Source organism: Gopherus evgoodei, chromosome 3 (genome assembly GCF_007399415.2).
Source record: "Gopherus evgoodei ecotype Sinaloan lineage chromosome 3, rGopEvg1_v1.p, whole genome shotgun sequence".
NCBI lineage: Eukaryota > Metazoa > Chordata > Testudines > Testudinidae > Gopherus > Gopherus evgoodei.
In genome coordinates, this window is record NC_044324.1 from 93,740,066 (window position 1) to 93,764,664 (window position 24,599).

Consider the following 24,599-nt stretch of genomic DNA (forward strand, 5'->3'; position numbering starts at 1 on the left):
TTGTGTGTGCAAATTTTGCATATGTACCAATTTACAAATACAATATTTATACTCAATTCAGGTAACTGCTTATCTACTTGAATATATGTGGAATTATGAGTAACTATGTGAATGCACATGTAATAGTTACATGTACAAATTTGTGAGGGCAAGGTAACGTTATGCTGGAAGGTATTAATGAAGCGGATCTTTGACCTATAGACAGTCAAACTAAATCTGATGGGTATGCTATGCCCACTTTTTTCAGGCTAAATGGAAAGAAGGAGCAATTAAATGCCCCTTTATGTGGTGACAGCTGGAAACTAGGAGGTTACTGCACAAGACGCTGGGCCGTATGGCAAACCCTGAGCAGAGAAAAGGACAGTTACCTGTTTCCGAAACTGGCATTCTTCGAGATATGTTGCTCAGGTGTATTCCACTATAGGTGCGCATGTTCATCACGTGCACCGATGCCGGAAGTTTTTCCCTTAGCAGTATCTGTAGTGGGGGAGCACCACTGCGACCCCTGGAGTGGCGCCGACATATCGCGTCATAAAGGGGGCTGCGTGCTTCCTCCACCCTCAGTTCCTTCTTGCCAGACAACTTCGACAGAGGGGAAGGAGGGTGGGACGTGGAATACACCTGAGCAACACATCTCGAAGAACGCCAGTTATGGAAACAGGTAACTGCCCTTTCTTCTTCGAGTGATTGCTCATGTGTATTCCACTATAGGTGACTCCAAGCTATACCTGATGGAGGCGGGTAGGAGTTTAAATGTAAAGTTTTATGGGTTACCGGGGCAGAGCACCACCCTACCAAACCCGGCGTCATAGACTCATAGACTGTAAGGTCAGAAGGGACAATTATGGTCATCTACTCTGACCTCCCGCACAGTGCAGGCCACAGAATCTCACCCACCCACTCCTGTAACAAACCCCTAACCTATGTCTGAGTTATTGAAGTCCTCAAATTGTGGTTTGAAGACCTCAAGCTGCAGAGAATCCTCCAGCAAGTGACCCATGCCCCATGCTGCAGAGGAAGGCGAAAAACCTCTAGGGGCTCTGCCAATCTGCCCTGGAGGAAAATTCCTTCCCAACCCCAAATATGGTAATCAGCTAAACTCTGAGCATGTGGGCAAGACTCACCAGCCAGCACCCAGGAAAGAATTCTCTGTAGTAATTCGGATCCCATCCCATCTAACATCCCATCACAGACCACTGGGCATACTTACCTGCTGATAATCAAAGATCAATTGCCAAATTAATTGCCAAAATCAGGCTATCCCATCATACTATCCCCTCCATAAACTTATCAAGCTTAGTCTTAAAGCCAGATATGTCTTTTGCACCCACTACTCCCCTTGGAAGGCTGTTCCAGAACTTCACTCCTCTAATGGTTAGAAACCTTCGTCTAATTTCGAGTCTAAACTTCCTAATGTCCAGTTTATATCCATTTGTTCTTGTGTCCACATTGGTACTAAGCTTAAATAATTCCTCTCCCTCCCTAATATTTATCCCTCTGATATATTTATAAAGAGCAAGCATATCCCCGCATAACCTTCTTTTGGTTAGGCTAAACAAGCCAAGCTCTTTGAGTCTCCTTTCATAAGACAGCAAAGAGTCCTGTGGCACCTTATAGACTAACAGACGTTTTGGAGTATGAGCTTTCGTGGGTGAATACCCACTTCGTCAGATGCATCTGACGAAGTGGGTATTCACCCACGAAAGCTCATGCTCCAAAACGTCTGTTAGTCTATAAGGTGCCACAGGACTCTTTGCTGCTTTTACAGATCCAGACTAACACGGCTACCCCTCTGATACTTTCATAAGACAGGTTTTCTATTCCTTGGATCATTCTAGTAGCCCATCTCTGAACCTGTTCCAGTTTGAATTCATCCTTCTTAAACATGGGAACCAGAATTGCACACAGTATTCCAAATGAGGTCTCACTAGTGCCTTGTATAACGGTACTAATACCTCCTTATCTTTACTGGAAATACCTCGCCTGATGCATCCTAAAACCACATTAGCTTTTTTAACGGCCATATCACATTGGCGGCTCATAGTCGTCCTGTGATCAACCAATACTGCGAGGTCCTTCTCCTCCTCTGTTATTTCCAACTGATGTGTCCCCAATTTATAACTAAAATTCTTGTTATTAATCCCTAAATGCATGACCTTGCACTTTTCACTATTAAATTTAATCCTATTATTATCACTCCAGTTTACAAGGTCATCCAGATCTTCCTGTAGGATATCGCGGTCCTTCTCTGTGTTAGCAATACCTCCCCAGCTTTGTGTCATCCGCAAACTTTATTAGCACATTCCCACTTTTTGTGCCAAGGTCAGTAATAAAAAGATTAAATAAGATTGGTCCCAAAACCGATCCCTGAGGAACTCCACTAGTAACCTCCTTCCAGCCTGACAGTTCACCTTTCAGTACGACCCGTTGCAGTCTCCCCTTTAACCAGTTCCTTATCCACCTTTCAATTTTCATATTGATGCCATCTTTTCCAATTTAATAATTCCTCATGTGGAACTGTATCAAATGCTTTACTGAAATCGAGGTAAATTAGATCCACTGCATTTCCTTTGTCTAAAAAATCTGTTACCTTCTCAAAGAAGGAGATCAGGTTGGTTTGGCACGATCTACCTTTTGTAAAACCATGTTGTATTTTGTCCTGATTACAACTGACCTCAATGTCCTTAACTACTTTCTCCTTCAAAAACTTTTCCAAGACCTTACATACTACAGATGTCAAACTAACAGGCCTATAGTTACATGGATCACTTGTTTTCCCTTTCTTAAAAATAGGAATAATGTTAGCAATTCTCCAGTCGTATGGTACAACCCCTGAGTTTACTGATTGATTAAAAATTCTTGCTAATGGGCTCGCAATTTCATGCGCCAGTTCCTTTAATATTCTTGGATGAAGATTATCTGGGCCCTCCGATTTTGTCCCATTAAGTTATTCGAGTTTGGCTTCTACCTCGGATGTGGTAATATCTACCTCCATATCCTCATTCCAATATGGCATCCTACCACTACCCCTAAGCTCCTCATTAGTCTTATTAAAGACTGAGGCAAAGTATTTATTTAGATATTGGGCCATGCCTAGATTATCCTTAACCTCTATTCCATCCTCAGTGTTTAGCAGTCCCACTTCTTTCTTTGTTTTCTTCTTATTTATATGGCTATAGAATCTTTTACTATTGGTTTTAATTCCCTATGCAAGGTCCAACTCTACATGGCTTTTGGCCTTTCTCACTTTATCCCTACATGTTCTGACCTCAATAAGGTAGCTTTCCTTGCTCCCATCTTCCACTCCTTGTAGGCTTTCTGCTTTTTCTTAATCACCTCTCTGGGATGCTTGCTCGTCCAGCTTGGTCTACAACTCCTGCCTATGATTTTTTCCCCCTTTCTTGGGATGCAGGTTTCTGATAGTTTCTGCAACTTTGACTTGAAGTAATTCTAGGCCTTCTCTGCCTTTAGATTCACAAGTTCTTCAGTCTAATCCACTTCCCTAACTAATTTCCTTAATTCTTTAAAGTTAGCTCATTTGAAATAAAAAACCCTAGTCCAAGATCTATTTTTGTTTATCCTTCCATCTAGTTTGAACTGAATTAGCTCATGATCACTCGAACCAAGGTTGTCCCCTACAACCATTTCTTCTATGAGGTCCTCACTACTCACCAAAACCAAATCTAAAATGGCATCCCCTTTTGTTGGTTCTTCAACTACTTGGTGAAGAAATCCATCAGCTATCACATCCAGAAAAATCTTAGCCCTATTATTGTTACTAGCACTTGTCCTCCAGTCTATATCTGGGAAGTTAAAGTCTCCCATGATCACACAATTCCCATTAGTGTTTACTTCATTAAAAACATTAAAGAGGTCTCTATCCATATCCAAATCAGATCCCAGCGGTCTGTAGCACACCTCAAGCACTATCTCAGGGGAGGCTCTAGGAGCTTTCTTTCCCAGTGTGATTTTTGCCCAGACAGACTCTGTCTTATCCATTCCATCACTTCTTATTTCTTTACAGTTAACCTCATCATTGATATACAATGCTACTCCACCACCTTTGCCTTTATTTCTGTCTTTCCTAAACAGCACATAGCCTTCAATACCTGTACTCCAGTCATGACTACTATTCCACCATGTTTCTGTTATCCCTATATTATCTGGTTTCTCTTCCTGCACCAGTAGCTCTAGTTCCTCCCTTTTGTTACCTAGGCTCCTTGCATTAGTGTACAGATATTTTAATTTTTGTCATTTGGCTTCACTGACATTCTTTACCCGGTTAGGTACAGACATTCTACCACCAGTATCACCTATTAGAGTGGTATCTACACTACCCTTCCCCCTTAAGTCCATTCTTCTGCCCACGGCTGTATCTTCGCTTACTTTGTTTTTTTCCCTCTCAATGTTAAATTCCAGTGTGGAGATTACCTGGACATCTCCCAACCATCTCCCCCAAATTCCTAGTTTAAAGCTCTCTTAATCAGTTGTGACAGCCTCCATCCTAGAAGTCTATTTCCTTCCTTACTCAGGTGAAGTCCATCCCAAGAGAACAGTCCTCTGTCCATGAATGCTTCCCAGTGGCTGTACATCCCAAAGCCCTCCTTGTAGCACCACTGCCTGAGCCATCTGTTGATTGCCATAATCTTGTCACACCTTTGTTGCCCTTCTCTAGGAACAGGCAGAATCCCACTGAAGATCACCTGGGCCTCAATTTCCTTAAGCATCTTCCCCAGTCTGGCATAGTGTCCCTTGATATGTTCCAGCGAGAATCTAGCGGTATCATTCGTTCCCACATGAAGGACAATCAACAGATTCTTTCCTGCTCCCGTTAGGATCCTTTTCAGTCTCAGGTCCACATCCCGTATCTTAGCACCCGGCAGACAGCACACCCTTCTATTCTCCGGATCAGCTCTAGTTACAGGCCTGTTTATTCTTCTCAGTAAGGAGTCCCCAATCACGTAGACCTGCCTTTTCCTGGTGACAGTGTGATTCTCCGGTCTATCCCCTGCTCCCACTGGCTGCAAGTCCTCTTGATTCCTATTCACCCTTGCAATCCTCCACAACCCATCCCATATCCTCCTGGAGCCCATATTTGGTGTTGTCTCCATTGACTCTTCCCCTCTTCCTGTAGGACTACCTGCTCTTCCCTTCTTCCTTGCCCTCTCACCTTCAGCAACCACCTGCTGTGCCCCTTCTTCATTCTCCAACTCTGCAAATCTGTTCCTGAGCTCTATTTCTCCTTCACTGGCCCGTCTTTTCCTCTGCTTGGTTCTCTTAGTCATGTGCTTCCACCGTCCACTTTCCTCACCCAGCAGTCTCCCCTCAGAATCCTTTGGTCCTGCTTCCATCTGCAAGTCTGAGCTTATCCCTTCAGCCTCCTCATATCTTTGCTCCATCATCTGCTCAGACCCCCTTCTAAGCCCTACCAGAGTTTTCACCTGTATCTTCAGTCCTCGGATCTTTTCTTCCATCAGCTCTATCAGGCAGCACTTCATGCAGACAAAACTCTTTTCAGATACCCCCTCCAAGATCATGTACATGCCGCAGCTACCACATCCAGTCATACTCATTGTGTCTTTCACTGCTGCCTCTGTATCGGTCATAGCCTTCCCACCTAAAACCTGTTAGTCCAGGAAACACAAACCAAAACAAACCCCCAACAGGCACCAGAACACCGGCAGAACACCACACACTCCCTTCACTAGCCTGTCAGTTCCATTGCCTAGGTCTCTGAGTCTCCCCCGCAAACTCCTCCTGTAAACTCCTGTTTACAGCTCTGTTTGCTGGCTGCTGTGCTGCTACAGCTGTCTATGCCGCTGCCTGACTGGCTGGCTACCTTTATAGGACCCCTAAGCAGAGAAGCCCTGCCCCCTAATCAGGGCTCAGCTTCTCTCCCAGCACACTGCCCCTACCAGCGTCCACACATACAAACCACAAAATACAATATACAAAAACCTTCTCCTCCAACAGACAGGACCAGCGCTAGGGGTTTGAGCGCCCTAGGCGGCCGGCAATTTCAGCGCCCCTCACGCTGGTCCCGCGGCTCCGGTGGAGCTGCCACAGTGGTGCCTGTGGAGGGTCCGGTGCTCCGTGGCTCCGGTGGAGCTGCCGCAATCGTGCCTGCGGGCGGTCCACCGGAGCCGCGCGAGCAGCCAACCGTCCACAGGCACGACTGCAGCAGCTCCACCGGAGCCACGGAGCACCGGAGCCTCCGCAGGCACCACTGCGGCAGCTCCACCGGAGCCGCCTGCTGCCCCCTCCGGAAAAACGGTGCCCACCAATTATTCTGGCACCCTAGGCGATCGCCTAGGCTGCCTAAATGGTAGTGCCGGCCCTGCCAACAGAGCTGCCACTGAAACTCCTGTTTACAGCTCTGTTTGCTGGCTGCTGTGCCACTGCAGCTGTCTATGGTGGGAGACGATGAAAAGGGGTGGACAGAGGACCACATACCAGTCCTATAGATGTCCTGGATAGGGACATGAGCCACATAGGCCGCTGATGAGGCATAGGCTCTGGTGGAATGCACCTTTACAATAGGAGGCGGGGGAACCCCCCTCACCAAAGGCTGTTACGTAAATTAAGCTGTCATGGGATAAAAGGGAAGGTCCTTTCATGGACTGAGAACTGGTTAAAAGACAGAGAACAAATGGTAGGAATTAATGGTAAATTCTCAGAATGGAGAGGGGTAACTAGTGGTGTTCCCCAAGGGTCAGTCCTAGGACCAATTCTATTCAACTTATTCATAAATGATCTGGAGAAAGGGGTAAACAGTGAGGTGGCAAAGTTTGCAGATGATACTAAACTACTTAAGATAGTTAAGACCAAAGCAGATTGTGAAGAACTTCAAAAAGATCTCACAAAACTAAGTGATTGGGCAACAAAATGGCAAATGAAATTTAATGTGGATAAATGTAAAGTAATGCACATTGGAAAAAATAACCCCAACTATACATACAACATGATGGGGGCTTGTCATGGTATAATTCCCCACTCTGAACCTTAGCGTCCAAGAGATGGGGTACCAGCATGAATTCCTCTAAGCTCGATTACCAGCTTAGGACCTGTAGCGCTGCCACCAACCAAGAATTCCAGTGCCTGGTACACTCTGGTCCCCCAAAACCTTGCCCGGGGACCCCCAAGACCCAGTCCCTCTGGATCTTAACACAAGGAAAGTAAACCCTTTCCCTCACCGTTGCCTCTCCCAGGCTTCCCCTCCCTGGGTTACCCTAGAAGATCACTGTGATTCAAACTCCTTGAATCTTAAAACAGAGAGGAAAATCCACCTTCCCCCCTCCTTCTCTCTTCCCCTCCCAGACTCTCCCTGAGAGAGAAAGTAATCCTAACACAGAGAGAAATTAACCTCTCTCTCCCCCTTCCCTCCTTTCTCCCCACCAATTCCCTGGTGGATCCAGCCCCAGCCCCTGGGGTCTCACCAGAATAAAAAAAACAATCAGGTTTTTAAACAAGAAAAGCTTTTAATTAAAGAAAGAAAAAACAGTAAAAATTATCTTTGTAAATTTAAGATGGAATATGTCACAGGGTCTTTCAGCTATAGACACTGGGAATACCCTCCCAGCCTAAGTATACAAGTACCAAAGTAAAATCCTCCCAGCCAAATAAACATTTGAACTCCTCCCAGCCAAATACACATTTGAACTCCTCCCAGCCACATACACATTTGCAAATAAAGAAAACAAACATAAGTCTAACTCGCCTTATCTACCTAGTACTCACTATTCTGAACTTATAAGAGCCTGTATCGGAGAGATTGGAGAGAAACCTGGTTGCACGTCTGATCCCTCTGAACCCCTAGAGTGAACAACAACCAAAAACTAACAGCACACACAAAAACTTCCCTCCCTCAAGAGCTGAAAGTATCCTGTCCCCTGATTGATCCTCTGGTCAGGTGACAGCCTGGCTCACTGATCTTGTTAACCCTTTATAGGCAAAAGAGATATGAAGTACTTCTGTTCTATTAACTCTTACTTATCTGTTTATGACAGGGCTAATTTAGCTACGAGTCAGGAAAAAGATCTTGGCGTCATCGTGGATAGTTCTCTGAAGATGTCCACGCAGTGCGCAGAGGCAGTCAAAAAAGCAAACAGGATGTTAGGAATCATTAAAAAGGGGATAGAGAATAAGACTGAGAATATATTATTGCTCTTATATAAATCCATGGTATGCCCACATCTCGAATACTGTGTACAGATGTGGTCTCCTCACCTCAAAAAATATATTCTAGCACTAGAAAAGGTTCAGAAAAGGGCAACTAAAATGATTAGGGGTTTGGAGAGGTCCCATATGAGGAAAGATTAAAGAGGCTAGGCCTCTTCAGCTTGGAAAAGAGGAGACTAAGGGGGGATATGATAGAGGTATATAAAATCATGAGTGATGTGGAGAAAGTGGATAAGGAAAAGTTATTTACTTATTCCTATAATACAAGAACTAGGGGTCACCAAATGAAATTAATAGGTAGCAGGTTTAAAACAAATAAAAGGAAGTTCTTCTTCACACAGCACACAGTCAACTTGTGGAACTCCTTACCTGAGGAGGTTGTGAAGGCTGGGACTATAACAATGTTTAAATTCATGGTGGCTAAGTCCATAAATGGCTATTAGCCAGGAAGGGTAAAGAATGGTGTCCCTAGCCTCTGTTCATCAGAGGATGGAGATGGATAGCAGGAGAGAGATCACTTAATCATTGCCCATTAGCTTCACTCCCTCTGGGGCACCTGGCATTGGCCACTGTCGGTAGACAGATACTGGGCTAGATGGACCTTTGGTCTGATCCAGTACGGCAGTTCTTATGTTCTTATGTCGTAACAGGTGTGAATGCACGAGGTGATCCAGCGGGAGATGCGCTGAGTGGACACTGGCCGTCCTCTCACACGCTCGGCCAAAGCAATAAAAAGCTGGAGGGGCCTCCTAAATGACCTGGTTCTGCGCACGTCCAATGTCTGCATGCGTGTTCCTCACTGGAGGAATGGGATTTAGGACAGAGAAAAATATCCAGATCCATGTGAAAAGCTGAGACTACCTTCGGCAAAAACGCGGGGTGAGGACGGACCTGAACCTTGTCCTCATGGAAGACCATATACGGCGGTTCAGAAGTCAGGGCCCGAACTCCGAGACGCGGCGGGCTGAGGTGATGGCAACTAGGAATGCCACCGTCCATGACAGATGGGACCACAAGCACGTGGCTAATGGCTCAAGGGGAGGCCCTGTGAGGCGGGAGAGCACCAGGTTCAGGTCCCAGAGCGGAAACGGGAGTCTGGCATATGGGAATGCCCGATCTAACCCTTTCAGAAACCTGGCCGTCATGTGATGTGAGAACACAGACAGGCCCTGCACCGGGGGATGGAAGGCTGAAATGGCCGCCAGATGCACCCTGATCGAAGAGGGCACCAGCCCTTGGGTCCTAAGGGAGAGGAGGTAGTCGAGGACAAGCTGGATAGACACGGAGTGGGGAGAAGAACCTCTATCCCTCACCCACCTGGAGAACCTATACTATTTAGCCAGGTAGGTTCAACGTGTGGAGGGTTTCCTACTTTCCAGGAGGACCTTCCTCACATCCTCAAAACACCTCCTTTCCTCCTCATTTAACCATGAAGCAGCTACGCTGTCAGGTGGAGTGTGGCTAGGTTGGGATGGAGGAGACGACCTTCCTCCTGGGAGAGGAGGTCTGGGCAGAGCAGCACCCTTCACGGAGGGGCCGCTAAGAGTTGCAGTAGGGACCCATACCAATGCTGACGGGCCCAATCCAGGGCTATGAGAATGACCCTCGCCTTGTTTGACTTCACCTTCTGTAGGACCCTGCCTATTAAGGGGAAGGGTGGAAAGGCGTACAACAGGCACCCTGACCATGGGAGCAGGAACCCATCCAATATTGACCCCTCGCCCCCTCTCGCTCTGGGGCAGAATTGAGGACACAGTCGATTCTGGGCGGTGGCAAACAGGTCTACCTGGGGAGCACCCTACTTTAGGAAGATCCACTTGGCTACCTCCCTGTGCAGGGACCACTTAAGCTGCTGGGAGAACACCCTGCTCAGGTGGTCTGCGAGTGTGTTGCTCTTGCCCGGCAGGTTCAAAGCCCGAAGTACATTGTGGGCTATACAAAACTCCCACAGAAGTTGGGCTTCCTGGCATAAGGCCCGGGAACGTGTGCCCCCGTTTGTTGATGTAATACATGGTGGTCGTGTTGTCCGTAAGGACTCTGACCACCTTCCCCTGTATGTGCTGGCAAAAGGCCATGCATGCCAGGCGTATGGCCCTGAGCTCACTGACATTTATGTGCAGGGTCAGTTCCTCTGGTGACTACATGCCCTGGGTCCTGCTATCGCCCATATTGGGTCCCTAGCCCAGGTCCGAGGCGTCCGACACTAGGTCTAGTGATGGAGGGGGCTCTCAGAAGGGGATGTTGCTCGGGAGGGACCACCACTGGAGATCTGCCACCACCCTGGACAGCAGCTTGATCACTTTGTCCAGGCTGTCTCTGACTTGAGAGTATCAGGAAGCCAGCCAGAGCTGAAGGGGCCTCATCCGAAGCCTGGCATGTTGCACCACATAGGTGCATGCTGCCATGTGGCCAAGGATTTGCAGGTAAACCCGTGCTGTGGTCACCGGAAAGGCCGTGACTGAGGTGATGAGAGCTTTGAGTGCCTCAAATCTGTCCTCTGGAAGGGAGGCTATGGCCACCCGGCTATCCAGCAGCGCTCCTATAAAGCTTATGTGCTTAACCGGGAGAAAAGTGGATTTCTCCTCGTTTACCAGCAGGCCCAGAGCTGCACAGGTGTTTAACAGGATGCTCATGTGCTGCTGCACCAAAGACAGAGACCGGCCCTTGAGCAGCCAATCATTGAGGTAGGGAAAGATTTGCAGCCCTTTTTCCCTGAGGTGGGCAGCCATGACAACCATACACTTTGTAAATACTCTGGGGGCAGTGGAGAGGCCAAAGGGGAGGACCGTAAACTGGAAATGGTCCTGACCCACCAAGAAACGGAGGAAATGCCTGTGACCCTCGAATATGTGGATGTGAAAGTACGCATCCTGGAGGTCCAGCGCCGTAAACCAATCCCCCTGGTCTAGGGATGGAATAATAGAGGCCAGGAACACCATGCGGAATTTGCAACGAACCAGGAACTGGCTGAGATTCCGCAGGTCGAGGATGGGCTGAAGCCCGCCCTTCGCTTTCGGGATGAGGAAATACTTGGAGTAAAAACCCCTGCCCTGGTATTCCCGAAGTACCCTTTCCATCGCTCCCAGGGAGAGGAGGCACTCCACCTCCTGATGGAGGAGGAGGGCATGCTCCAGGACCCTGGCTGGCTGCCCGGACGGGGGACAGTCGGGAGGGGTGGAAAAAAACTGCAGCCTGTACCCTTGGGAAATGGTGCCGAGGATCCATTGGTCTGATGTTATACAGGCCCATTGCAGTCGGAAGGCCGATAAACGGTTCATAAAAGGAAACTTTTATTAACTGGGTGGGGGGAACACTGGCAACAGGCTCGGTGACCCCCCTCAACGAGTCAAAAATGCCGCTTCCCCGGCCACCTGGCTTTACAGGTTGCAGGCCGTGGGGCCAAACGGGATTGGCATTGGGACAGACGCCTTTGTTCCCTCTGCTGCTTAGGCGGGGCTCGTATCTGCCCTGAATAAGAGGAACAGAGATTTGAGGCCTGGGCTTGTCCTTAGAGGGAGGGACATACAGGCCTAATGTCTGAAGGATGGTGTGGGAGTCCTTCATCTCGTGCAGATGGGTATCTGTCTGTTCTGCAAACAGGGCCTTGCCATCAAAGGGCAGGTCCTGCATTATAGACTGGGACTCAACTGACAACCCCAAGAGCGCGAGCCACGTTGCCCGTCGCATGGAGACCGCAGAAGCCATCATATGAGCAGCTGTGTCCACTGCAGTCAAAGCCTCCTGGAAAGTTGCTTTGGCTGTGGCTGCACCCTCGTCGATCAAGGCCCGAAACTCCCGTCCATCCTTGTCCCGGAGAAGGGGCTCAAACTTAGAGAGGGAACCCCAGAGATTAAACTCATACCAGCTCAGCAGTGCCTGATGGCTGGCCACTCTGAGCTGGAAACTTGCAGACGAATAAACCTTTTTCCCAAAGGTGTCCAGTCTACGAGCGTCCTTGTCTTTTGGTGTGGGTGTGGGATGGCCATTCTGCTCACGGTGGTGGACCGACTCTACCACCAAGGAATTAGGAGCTGGGTGGGTGTATAGGTACTCGTGACCCTTTGTGGGGAGGAAGCATTTCCTCTCAGCCTTTCTGGAAACTGATGCAAGGGAGGCCGGGGTCTGCCAGAGGCCAGTGGTGATGTTGGCTACTCCCTGATGGAATGAGAGCGCCACACGCCCCGGTACCGACAAAGCGAGGACATTGAAGAGGTTATTGGAAGGCTCCTCCATCTCCTCAGCCCAGAGCTCAAGATTTGCTGCCACCCTCCTAAGAAGTTCCTGATGTGCCTTGAAGTCCTCTTGGGAAGAGGAAGGCAGTACCGCAACTGAATCCCCCGGTTCGAAGAGGTGGATGGTGCGGTGCCTTCAGCCACCGATGGCATCATGGGCTCGACGCAGGGCCGTCCTTAGGATTTATGGGGCCCTACGCAGTATTATTAAACTGGTGCCCCTATGCCGGATGGCAGCCCAAGCTCACAGCCTGGTGGGGGAGGGGGAGGAGGGACTTGACAGCAAAGGATAATGAGATGCCTGGCCTGCCTCATGGTGGCGGAGAGTCACAGTTCCCCGCAGAGACTTCCATGCCCTCTCCCTCATGCAGAATGGACATGAAGAAAGTACCTAATTAAAAGCACTAAAATTTGGGAATAAAAAATGTCACTCACAGGTTTTTTGATATGCCCTGAAGTTTGTCAGAGATTTATTTGCAAAAACTTCATAGTAAGGGTGAGTCAGCTGTCCTGCTGAATACAACATTACATATAATGGAATACATGATGCAGCTCTTCTCTGTTTTACATTTTCTTAATCAGTATTTCTAAGCTGAATTTATATTTTAAATGTACTCAAATCTTAAGCCAGCATTCCAGATTACTACATATTTAACTTACTGAAACAAAGACATTCTTTTAAATTAATCAGAGAGGTTTAGTGTGTTCATAACAATGTTCATTGCTTTTAGAAAAAGGGAACAGTAATTTACTTTGTGTGATCATAACAAGAGACATGGTTATGAAATTTCAACAACTTTAAAAAAATATGTTTCCAAAGATTTTAGGTATAACAAGGATTTTGTCTTACTAAGGTACTGATTTTGCTGGAGGGTTCTTTTAAAACTAGTTCATCGGACAGTCAGAAGTAAAGAAAGGGAAACTCTTTGTCCAGCTATCTGGAAGGGAAGGACTGTTGTCCTTTTAAGGGCTCTCTTCAGTGGGGAGTGGGGGGAGAGGTGGTGAAGGGATGGACAGAAAGGACACAGGAAGACTTGGAAGCACTTTTTTTTTTTAACTATAGTAATTAAAATGTGTATTTTAGATAAGGGAGGTCTTTTGAAGGATTTATTTAAAAAACTGTATGTCTGAAGATCCACGCATTTAAGGCTAAAGATGATTGTGCGTCTAAAACTCTATGCAAGCATTTTTTAGAAATGTGATTTTATAATCTTCACCAGCTCACTAATGAAATATTTTTAAAGCAAATACAAAGGTCCTGTAGACTGACATGTTCTGTGTAAATATTACATTAATGCACAACTGTTTTTGTCAGTAATGTCAGAAACTGACAGTATAAAAATTTATTTGGGCATAAGCTTTCGTGAACATCTGATGAAATGGGTTCTAGTTCACAAAAGCTTATGCCCAAATAATTTGTTAGTCTTTGAGGTGACACAAGGACTCGTCCTTGTTTTTGCTGATACAGACTAACAGGACTACCACTCTGAAACCTGTCAGTATATACCTTGGGGTTGGCAAATGCCTGTTAAATGGCTTTATTACCCCTTCAATGTCTCTTTAACAGTTTCAATGTTGTGCTAATAGGTCTGGCAGGCTGGAGGTTTTTTCACTTTTAACTACTAGATTCCCTCCCAAGGAAGACTCACCAGGCTAGAGCAGCCATCTGTGGGAGCCTGCAGGAAGGGTCAGAACAGGGATAGGAAAACAAGAGGGTGGACACTAAGACCCAGTGGTGCCCCAAATTTTCAGGTGCCCTATGCAGCTGCCTATGTTGCCTATGCCTAAGGACGGCCCTGGCTCGACGTCCGGGTCTGGTGTCGGAGTCGGTGCCGGGGGTTCGGCGCCCATGGTCTAATCCCAGTGCCGGGGAGGTGATGCAGAGCGGCCTTGAGAGGCTCCTGCCATGGAGCGAGGTCTCAGCAGCGCAGGAACCTGAGGCCATGGTGCCCAGTGACACCATTGTCCTTGCCAGGGAATGGCTTGGAAATGAGTCACCTCGGGCACCGGCAGGGCTGGTTGGTCATGCAGTGCGGTGCGACTTGGGGAAAGACAGCTGCGCGCTGATGCCGAAGTCCTGGAGGAAGGCACAGTGCCATAGGAACAACTGAAACTATCTCTGTCATGACAGCTCCTTCCCCGAGACTTCAACCTGGAGGAAGTTGAAAGGTAAATTTCTGACAAGATATCTCTGGACCTCCTGCGGTGCCTGCGACCACCGCACCTTGGTGCTGGGGACTTTCGGGATGCACTACAAGCATGGCTTCTGTAATGGCGGACGCTTGAGTACGAGTGTCAATGCCGACGGCATTGAGACCTGTTCCTCTCGGACTCGCTGGAGGAGGAATGGCAGTGTCTCTTGTCACCTCCTCAATGGCGTCTGAAGAGTGAGATCCACTCACTGAAGAGCCAGGATGCAGAGTCGATGTGCGTCACGGTGCCTGGGAAGGTGCCTCGACCTCCGACACCTCTGGGGGAGGGCTGATGGGCCCCCAAGGGCGACTTTCCACAGGACCAGGGACCCAACTAAGGCGGCACACCCAGCACCGGAAGCGCCAAGATATCACGTACAGCCTGAGCTGCCTCTAGTGTTGACGGCATGCGTACTTCGGGCAAGGCTCATGCGGACAGGACTGGACTACTCCGCTCAGCATGAGTCGGAGGTCTATGTCCCGATGGGGATCGTGGGCTGCCCAACTTGGGTCTGGCCTCACTCCTCTCTTCACGGTGCTGCTGAATCTTCCCTTGTTTAGCTGGGGAGTGGTGCCGACTCGTTGACAGTGCCTTGCTGCACGCCGAGGACATGGTACTGGGAGCAGAATCAGGACAGCACACTGGAGGCGCTTCGCTGCGCGCCGAAGCCAAGGTGCCGGGCACGGGGTCGGCTCGACGTGCCAGTGCTGGGGCCAATGCCAACTCCATGAGGAGAGCTCGGAGTCGGATCTTATGCTCCTTCTTTGTTCAGGGCTTGAAGGAGCAGCAGGTCTTACACTTCTCACTAATGTGAGCCTCACCCAGACAGTGAAGACACTGACTGTGTGGATCACTTCTGGGTATGGAGTTGCGACAGGAGTCACACGACTTGAAGCCTGGGCCATGGGGTATGCCCTGAGCCCAGCTTCGCGAGAGAAAGTTCAGCAAGGAAGTTTTCTGAAGACTGGATACCACTAAGGCTATAATGCTGCAGTCTAGGCTGGAGCAAGTTCTGACTACCTTCACTAGCAGCAAGAAGGAACTGAGGGTAGAGGGAGCGCACAGCCCCCTTTATGGTGCAATATGTCGGCACCACTCCAGGGGTCACAGTGGTGCTCCCCCACTACGGATACTACTAAGGGAAAAACTTCTGGCACTGGTGCATGTGGTGAGCACACACACCTATCGTGGAATACACATGAGCAATCACTCGAAGAAAAACTCTGTGCTCCGAGGGGTTTCCCTGGGACTAATTGCAAATGTAGAGGCTAGGGTATTGTTTTTGCAAGCTAAGTGTGTGTCAGAGAAGAAGAACTATAGACAGGGGGAGAAGCAGTTGTGAATATAGCCTTAAGAGGGAGCCAAGAGACAATGCTCTGTGGGACAGAGGACTACTCTGGAAGGCAGACCTGAAGATTGTGAGCAAGGAAACTTGCCAGTTGTTGTTTCTACTGTGTTCAGGGAAACAGGACTTCCTATACATTCTCTGTAAATAAACAGGATTGCACCAAAGAAATACCTGACTTACACCATCAATTTCTCCTCCTAACAAACACAAAAATGGCAAGGCTCTGAAAACTGGCTAACCTCTTAGGCCAAAAGGGGCAACAAAAATAAACTACTTTAAATGTGGCCCTTAACAATACTGCCAAAATATCTTATAAAATGGTGGTTCTGAAAACATAAATAAATAGTAAGGCAGGCACTCCCCTATATAATTAGCAGAATATGACTGTGCTATATAGCATTGGAATAATACAGGGAAAAGGAATGATACTTATACTTAGCACTCACATAGGATTTCATGTCTTCGAGAGCTGATCAGACAGAAGGCAGAATTTCCCACAACTTCTAACTTATCCAGAATATACGGGTCCACCACAAAAGCAGCTACAGAAAGTCATTCAGAAATTAGGCCTGATGGTGGATCTGCATGCTGGTATGCACCTATCCCAGGGGTAGGCAACCTATGGCAAGTGTGCCAAAGGCGGCATGCGAGCTGATTTTCAGTAGCACTCATACTGCCTGGGTCCTGGCCACCGGTCTGGGGGCGGGCTCTGCATTTTAATTTAGTTTTAAATAAAGCTTCTTAAATGTTTTAAAAACCTTATTTAGTTTACATACAACAACAGTTTAGTTATATATTATAGACTTATAGAAAGAGACCTTCTAAAAACATTAAAATGTATTACTGGCACACGAAACCTTAAATCAGAGTGAATAAATGAAGACTCGGCACAGCACTTCTGAAACGTTGCCAACCCCTGACCTGTCCCATCATCTGGTAATACTGGCTATGCACACTCTCTTTACAAGCACAGAGTATTTGTGCTCTCTGTTGCAGGGCCAGCTCTAGGTTTTTTGCCACCCCAAACAAAAAAAAATTTGGCTGCCCCCTGTCCCAGCCCTGGGCTCCTCGCCACACCCCCCTGCAGGGCCGCTGCAAGGATGTTTCGCGCCCTAGGCGAAACTTCCACCTTGCGCCCCAGCCTCTAGTGGCAGCTCCCCACCCTCCACCCTGATGCACCCCCCCCGGCCCCAGCTCAACCCTGCTGCGCACACGAGTACCCCAAGCATGCTGTTGCTTCTTCACTTCTCCTGCCTCCCAGGCTTGCAGCACATAAGCTGATTGGCGCCGCAAGCCTGGGAGGCAGGAGAAGTGAAGCAGCTCACTCCTGCCCCGCCTCCTCCCCAAGCACGCCATGGCTGCTTCACTTCTCCCACCTCCCAGGCTTGCGGTGGGGTGAGCTGGGATGGGGAGTTCCCCTGTGTGCCGCCCGCTGCCCCCCTTACTTTCTGCAGGCGGCCGTCCCCGCACTCCCCTGCCCCAGCTCCCTCCGCCTAAATGCCAGCAGCAACCGGGGTGGCCAAAGATCCGGCTGCCGTGGTCACTGCTGAAGAAAACGGCGCCTCTCAAATCCTAGTGCCCTAGGCAACTGCCTAGGTTACCTAAATGGTTGAACCGGCCCTTCCCCCCTGCTGCTACAGCACTGGGCTCTCTCCCCCCACTCACACCCCCTGCCACCCCCGCTCTGGGCTTCTCCCTTCCTCTCCCCTATTGCCCCCCCCCCCACATCTTCTGCTGCCCCAGCCCTGGGCTCTCCCCACACCACCTGCACCCTCCTTCCGCTGCAGCCCTGGGTCACTGGTAACTCACTCCCAGGGCAGGTCATCAGCAGGAATTTTAGATGTGCATGGAACAAAGACAGGATTGGTTCCCATATGGTTACAGAACTGCAGTGAAGTGGAACAATTTTCAGTTTGTGTGATTGGAGGATATCTGGATGCATATTATAAGACTGTCCTACATAAATAAGGAAAAGTTGAGGTGCCTTTATTATTCTTTTGTTACATTCTTTGTTTCTATGGGGGAATTTGCCAATGCAATATCACTGTCTTCCTTTTAAATGTAAGCAGAGTCAGGATAAGCTCTACCCTGACATCTGGTGGAAAGAATTTCAGAGAATGTATTTGCATAGGCACGCTTACCCTATCCCAGACTGCCGAGCTGTGGGACTGCTTGGTGACAAATGATTCACCCTCAGTTGGGTGGTACTTGCTAGACAGGGGATATGGGTTCCAAAACCCAGTGAATTGAGAGAGACTGGGGACAGGTATCTGTTTCTGGTGGTGCAGTCTCCTTGTGGAGCCAGAAGCACTAGTTCCACCCCCTCCTCTCTCCACTGTGGAATGTCAGAGTTGATTTTTTTATTCCCTCAAGAATCTAAATGCAGGTTACTGAGCTGAACTCACTTTGGGCTAATGGTGCACTAGCACTGGGGCTCCCCTACTAAGAGCTGAGATCACTGAGAGTTGAAATCACTGAGCTGAGAGCACTGAGTACTGTGCTAACTAGTAGGGGAGCCTGAAGCTATACTGTGGAACTGAGCAGCTGGCGGAGTGGAGCAGTTGTGGGGACGGCTGGTGGCAGCGGAGCGGCTGGCAGAGCGGAGTAGCTGTGGGACAGGTGGAGTGGCCCACAGAGTGAACGGAGCTGAGCAGTTTGCAGGGAGAACTAGAGCAGCTCATGGAGCAGAGCAGCAGATGGAGCGGAGCAGTTTCTGAGGACGGCTGGAGGAGCAGAGTGGAGCGGCTGGTAAAGTGGAGCAGTCCGTGGAGAAGGCGGAAGCAGAACCCACGGAGTGGCAGGGCAGTTGGCCCTGGACCACGTAAGGTGCCCCTTTCTACCCAGGCTGGGGGGAGGGACCTCTACAGATAAACTCTCGAACTCTGGGGTGGCATTGACCAGAGACTTTTGGGTTGTTGGACTTCGGGGTGATTGGACTTAAAACCCTAAGGGGAAAAAGGACAGTGCCAAACGTACTTGGAGGTGGGTTTTTGTTTATGGTTTGTGTTATAACCCTGTTTGTGGTGTTTCTCCAATGGGATGCCGCATTGATTCCTTCCTTTATTATAAAGATTTTGCTACACTTAGACTCCGTGCTTGCGAGAGGGGAAGTATTGCTTCCTAGAGGCGCCCAGGGGGTGTGGTATGTGAGTGTCCCAGGTCACTGGGTGGGGGCTCGAGCCGGTTATGCATTGTGTTACTGAAACGGAACCCCTGGATACTGAACCCGGCCCTTGTTGCTGCCAACTCAGAGGGGCAGAAGGGTTACATAAACAAACAAACAAACAAACAAAAAAAAGGCAATGGCTGTTGAAAATAGCAATTCCAGTCCTAATAAACACTAGGAAGCATTTCTTTCTCAATTTTATCCTACTTTTTCTACAGCAAGTTACAGTGGATCAGTATATTTGATTTGGGAGAAATGAAGTAACAGCTGCCCAAATTGAGCTTGAGCACTCCTGAATTTTCAGGTGTTCAAATCTGGAAGGCAGGTGTGGGTCGGGGGTTTGTTCCACGGGGGAGCATGGCAGCATGTATGCAGTAGTGTGTCTGGTGCTGCACGGAGCCAGACATGCTGGTCTGAGTGGCACGGTAAGGGGGTTGGGGGGTTGGAGAAGGGGTAGCGGGTTCGGGGGGGGCAGTCAAGGGACAGGGAGCAGGGGCGGTTGGATGGGGCAGAGGTTCGGGGGGCAATCAGGAGCAGGGAGAAGGGGGGTGTTAAATGGGTCAGGGATTCGAGGGGGGGCAGTCAGGGGACAGGCAGCGGTTGGATAGGCATGGGAGTCCCAGGGGTTTGGTCAGGGGACAGGTAGGGGATGGGATCCTAGGGGGGAAGCTGTCAGGGGGTCTCAGGAGGGGGCAGCTGGGGACAAGGAGAAGGGATGCTTAGATAGGGGTTGGGGTCCTGGGGGGCAGGTAGGGGCAGGGGTCCCGGGATGGGGTGCTCAGGGGACAGGGAGCAGGGGGGGTTGGATGGGTTGGGGTTTCTGTGGGGGGCAGTTGGAGGGAGTGGATGGTGGCAGGGTGAGGCTACTCTCCCCTGTGGAGTGTCCTATTTTTTGAATGTTAAAATATGGTATCCCTACCCTTCACAGAGCAGCTCTCCATTCACAGCAAGCTGCAGCATGAGGTTTGAGCTACCTCACTCCCTCTCCCTCCCTTCCCTGTTGGTAGTGGCCAAGGGAATGCTGGGAAATGTAGTTCTTTCCCTGCTCCAGGGCTGGCTCTCTAGGCAGGGAGCTAACCAAGGAACTACAGCTCCCAGGGCCCCCTGTTGGTTCTCAGCTCCCATGCTGGATCCCTGCTGCCCCTGCAAATGGGCTGCCCCAAGCAAGTGCTTGCTTTGCTGGTGCCTAGAGCCGCCCCTGCTCTGCTGGAATAACACCACTGACAGTCAGAATACAGGAGTACAATACAATTGCGTAGGCAATTTATGGGTGTACACATTCTGTGAACATTTTTGTGGGGATGATGAATTTGGACCAAAAATATTTAGGCCCACAGCTTAATAAATCTGCTTTGTCTGAGGTTAAACGCAAACCCATAATGAGTCAAAGTAAAATGATAAACTAACAAAGCCAGTATTTCTCACTTCATCATTTTCTTCTTGCTCTTCCTCTTCTAATTCTTCATCAGTCTCCCCTTCTGCCTGCAAATCTTCTGCTTCTTCATCTAGATCTTCTGGAGATATTTCCCAGCCATAATATTTAAAAGGTTCTGAAAAAGTTACCAATTTTCAATTATTGTCAAAAAGTGTTCAAATCATGCTTATGTTTTTATTTCTGCCACCTGAAAGTATACAAAACATGCAAGGCCACAAATAAATCAGGCCAGGTATGTTTTTCCTTTTTTTTAATCCTTGAAGTGTACATAACACATCTCCTACTCAGAGTACCCATTGTTTTCTTGACAAAATGAATGTCCTCTTGTTTGTATTGTAAATAAAGATGCAATAGTATTTCTAACAGGAACTTGCAATTACACAGGGATTAGAAGTAAAACTGAAGAAAACTGCATTACTGTTTGTAATAACTATTTTTATGTTTAATTTTGGGAAAATCCCTCAGAACAAGGATCAGTCAAATTTTATCTGACAAAATAAATGAATTTGTAATTGATGTGTGTTAATCAAACACTTGAATCAGATTTATATCAAAGGTTTATTATTATTAATCTAGCACTCAAAAATGTGCTAGACACCTCAGTGCACACAGGGAAGAAATGGTCCTGCTACTAAATGTTTACTGCAGATGGATGGACCCTTACATTCATTCAGAGTCCATTGACTTTAATAGAATTTACACACAAGTGGACCCTTATATGAGGTGTGTCACACAGGACATGTGTGCACACACAGGACAGCTGTGCGTGTCCTGTTGCAGTATTACAGCATAAATAGCCAAAGCAAAAATGGTGGGCAAGGGATGTAAAAGAAAAATGTTTAAGAAGCTGTGATGTACACATTTTCATGATTTCTTTTATATAAATTATTCACCTCTTCTCGTGTCTTGGTGCTTAACCTGCTTGCTATCCCCCTTCTAATTCCCAGTTCCTCCATTGAACCACAATAAGCCCTTCCTTCCACTCCACAACACAGATTTAGGACTAAGTAAAACAAAAACAAACCCCCTCTCATTTTCACACTATAACTTCCTCTCTGTGCAGGTCAAATGTGAAACTTATGAACAGCATTACTTACTTTCCATCACCAGGACAATTTGATTAAGCAGTGTTTCTGGAGTTTGCCCAGCAATCTCTAAAACAGCAGTCTGAATTAAAGATGAATCATTGATTCCTGACTCTAGTATTTGCCAGTTGTGCATGAATAGTTTAATCTTCTCTTTAAATGGCTCTATTTCTGGTACATCTGGAAAACCATCCTCTGGAAACTCAGGTAACATGATTTCTGAGCAAACAAAATGATTTTGAGAAGAAAATGCATCTTTAAAGATTTTGCATTTAAAGAGTTATCCTATCATATTTTATAAAATAATTTTAACTTCTCTTAAATCTATGTGGCAGTTTTGACATATTCTGCCTCTTTATGTGATTTACTCTTCTAAGCACAAATTTCTTTTATTGTTGTTTTAGAAGCACATTTTGCAGTGCCAAGTTCATTACATTGGGTTGCTGTATATTGATACTTCTCAGAATAGACAAGGAGATAGAAAGAGATCCAATTAATTAAATTTGCATGTGGTTCTTTAATTACATAGCATACATATTTGAGACCATGACATTTTTCATAACATTTCTGCAAAACAAAAAAAATGTACATGTAATAAAAAAGCCTGATGCATTCATCTACAAACAATTTTTGGCAGCTTAAGGAAATTTTCATGCATCAAATAGAATATACCAGTGTTGGAAGGAACATATTATACAAAGGAAAGAAAGCTGGACTATATTTGCTTGAAAGAGAAAACAGGAAAGATTTCATGTCTAACCTGGTTCAGGTTTAGGTTCCACAACCCCTTTGGTGCGGTCAGGTTGTACCTGAAGTATTGCTTCTGTTTCAAGTGGAGATTTGTCTCTTGATTCTATAAGCACAAATACAATTAATTCAATTACTACTACTAACTTCTATTTCTCCCACACCTTCCAGGTGAGGGTTTTAAAATGATTTACAGACACTAATGAATTAAGCTTCCTAACACTCCTGTGAGTAGAGGGGTCGAAGAGGTAGATGGCATCTTGAAAGACAACATAAAGATATTTAAACCAAAGTCTTCAAAGATCAGAAGTCCAGAGCTGCAGAGAAAACAGTGAATTTGCAAACAAAAATAAAGAAGAACCTTAATATAGGCACCAAGGTGCTGAAGCACAGCATCAGAGAACCAAACGACAGGTTCTGAAGCACTACAAACACTCAGCACTGCTGAAGCAAAGTGCTGAGGAAAAAATCCTAAAGTACCTAGCCTAGTAATTCTCAAAAAGATTAGGACTGAAATGCAACTATGGCACCCAGAAATTAAGGTCCACATTTTTTAAAGTAGCCTTTGATTTGGATGTCTCAGTTTTTGGATGCCCAATTCTGGATACCTAAGGCCTGATTTTCAGAGATAATGAGCACACAAACACTCCATTTAAAATAAGAGGGAACTCTGGGTGCTCAACACCTTTGAAATCACATTTTATTTGTCCAGAGAATTGGAACCTAAATGACACACCCAAGATCACAAACTAAGTCTGTGGCACAGCTGGAATACAAAATCCATCTCTTCTGATGGTCAAGCCCCAATCATGTGCTTCAACCACTAAACCATGTTTCCTCTAAGAGAAAGAAACTGATCTTACCAGTTAAGAAACTGATTCACTACCATAAATGTATTGGAATCCTGTTAAAATTATTAATATTTATGCAGGGTATCACCACAACACTAATTTAACTATAAATTCCTTATTAAATCCAAAGGCTGAATGGTATTTATACAATTGTTCTAAACATGACTAAAAAGCCTAAATAATAACCAATTTACTATATCCAAATAGTAACAGAACATTTATAGGCATTTGATCAAGATATGTACAAACAGGCTATACCAGGGGTGCCTAGACCACTATTGGTCAGCTCCAACTTGGTCAGGCCAGTTTTAGCAATGAAACCTTTTTAAGAGTTTACTTTTTTATACCCTTTAACAAACAAGTAATGTCATTACCAATTCTCAGAACATACCTAAGGCCAGATGAAGGAGTTTCTTATATAGCAGCAAAGAATCCTGTGGCACCTTATAGACTAACAGACGTTTTGGAGCATGAGCTTTCATGGGTGAATACCCACTTCCTCAGATGCATGTAATGGAAATATCCAGGGGCAGGTATATATATGTGTGCTAGCAAGCAAGCTAGAGATAATGAGGTCAGTTCAATCAGGGAGGATGAGGCCCTGTTCTAGCAGTTGAGGTGTGAAAACCAAGAGAGGAGAAACTGGTTCTGTAATTGGCAAGCCATTCACAGTCTTTGTTCAATCCTGAGCTGATGGTGTCAAATTTGCAGATGAACTGAAGCTCAGCAGTTTCTCTTTGAAGTCTGGTCCTGAAGTTTTTTTGCTGCAGGATGGCCACCTTAAGGTCTGCTATAGTGTGGCCAGGGAGGTTGAAGTGCTCTCCTACAGGTTTTTGTATATTGCCATTCCTAATGTCTGATTTGTGTCCATTTATCCTTTTCCATAGAGACTGTCCAGTTTGGCCGATGTACATAGCAGAGGGGCATTGCTGGCATATGATGGCGTATATTACATTGGTGGATGTGCAGGTGAATGAACCAGTGATGGTGTGGCTGATCTGGTTAGGTCCTGTGATGGTGTCGCTGGTGTAGATATGTGGGCAGAGTTGGCATTGAGGTTTATTGCATGGATTGGTTCCTGAGCTAGAGTTATTATGGTGTGGTGTGCAGTTACTGGTGAGAATATGTTTCAGGTTGGCAGGTTGTCTGTGGGCAAGGATTGGCCTGCCACCCAAGGCCTGTGAAAGTGTGGGATCATTGTCCAGGATGGGTTGTAGATCCTTGATGATGCGTTGGAGGGGTTTTAGCTGGGGGCTGTATGTGATGGCCAGTGGAGTCCTGTTGGTTTCTCTCTTGGGTTTGTCTTGCAGTAGGAGGCTTCTGGGTACACATCTGGCTCTGTTGATCTGTTTCCTTATTTCCTC

At 47.2% G+C, this 24,599-nt stretch overlaps 1 protein-coding gene across 7 annotated transcripts in view; it reads right to left on the minus strand.

Moving 5' to 3' along the window:
• The window catches only part of AK9 (adenylate kinase 9), a 253,414-nt gene that overhangs the window by 86,426 nt on the left and 142,389 nt on the right, over positions 1 to 24,599 (minus strand). For all 7 annotated transcript variants that reach the window (XM_030556086.1, XM_030556085.1, XM_030556087.1 and 4 more), the window contains 3 exons: positions 22,398 to 22,490; positions 21,650 to 21,856; positions 20,543 to 20,667 (listed from right to left, as the gene is read on the minus strand). In XM_030556086.1, coding sequence (XP_030411946.1) covers positions 20,543 to 20,667; positions 21,650 to 21,856; positions 22,398 to 22,490 — 425 coding nt within the window. The remainder of the gene's footprint in view (positions 1 to 20,542; positions 20,668 to 21,649; positions 21,857 to 22,397; positions 22,491 to 24,599) is intronic.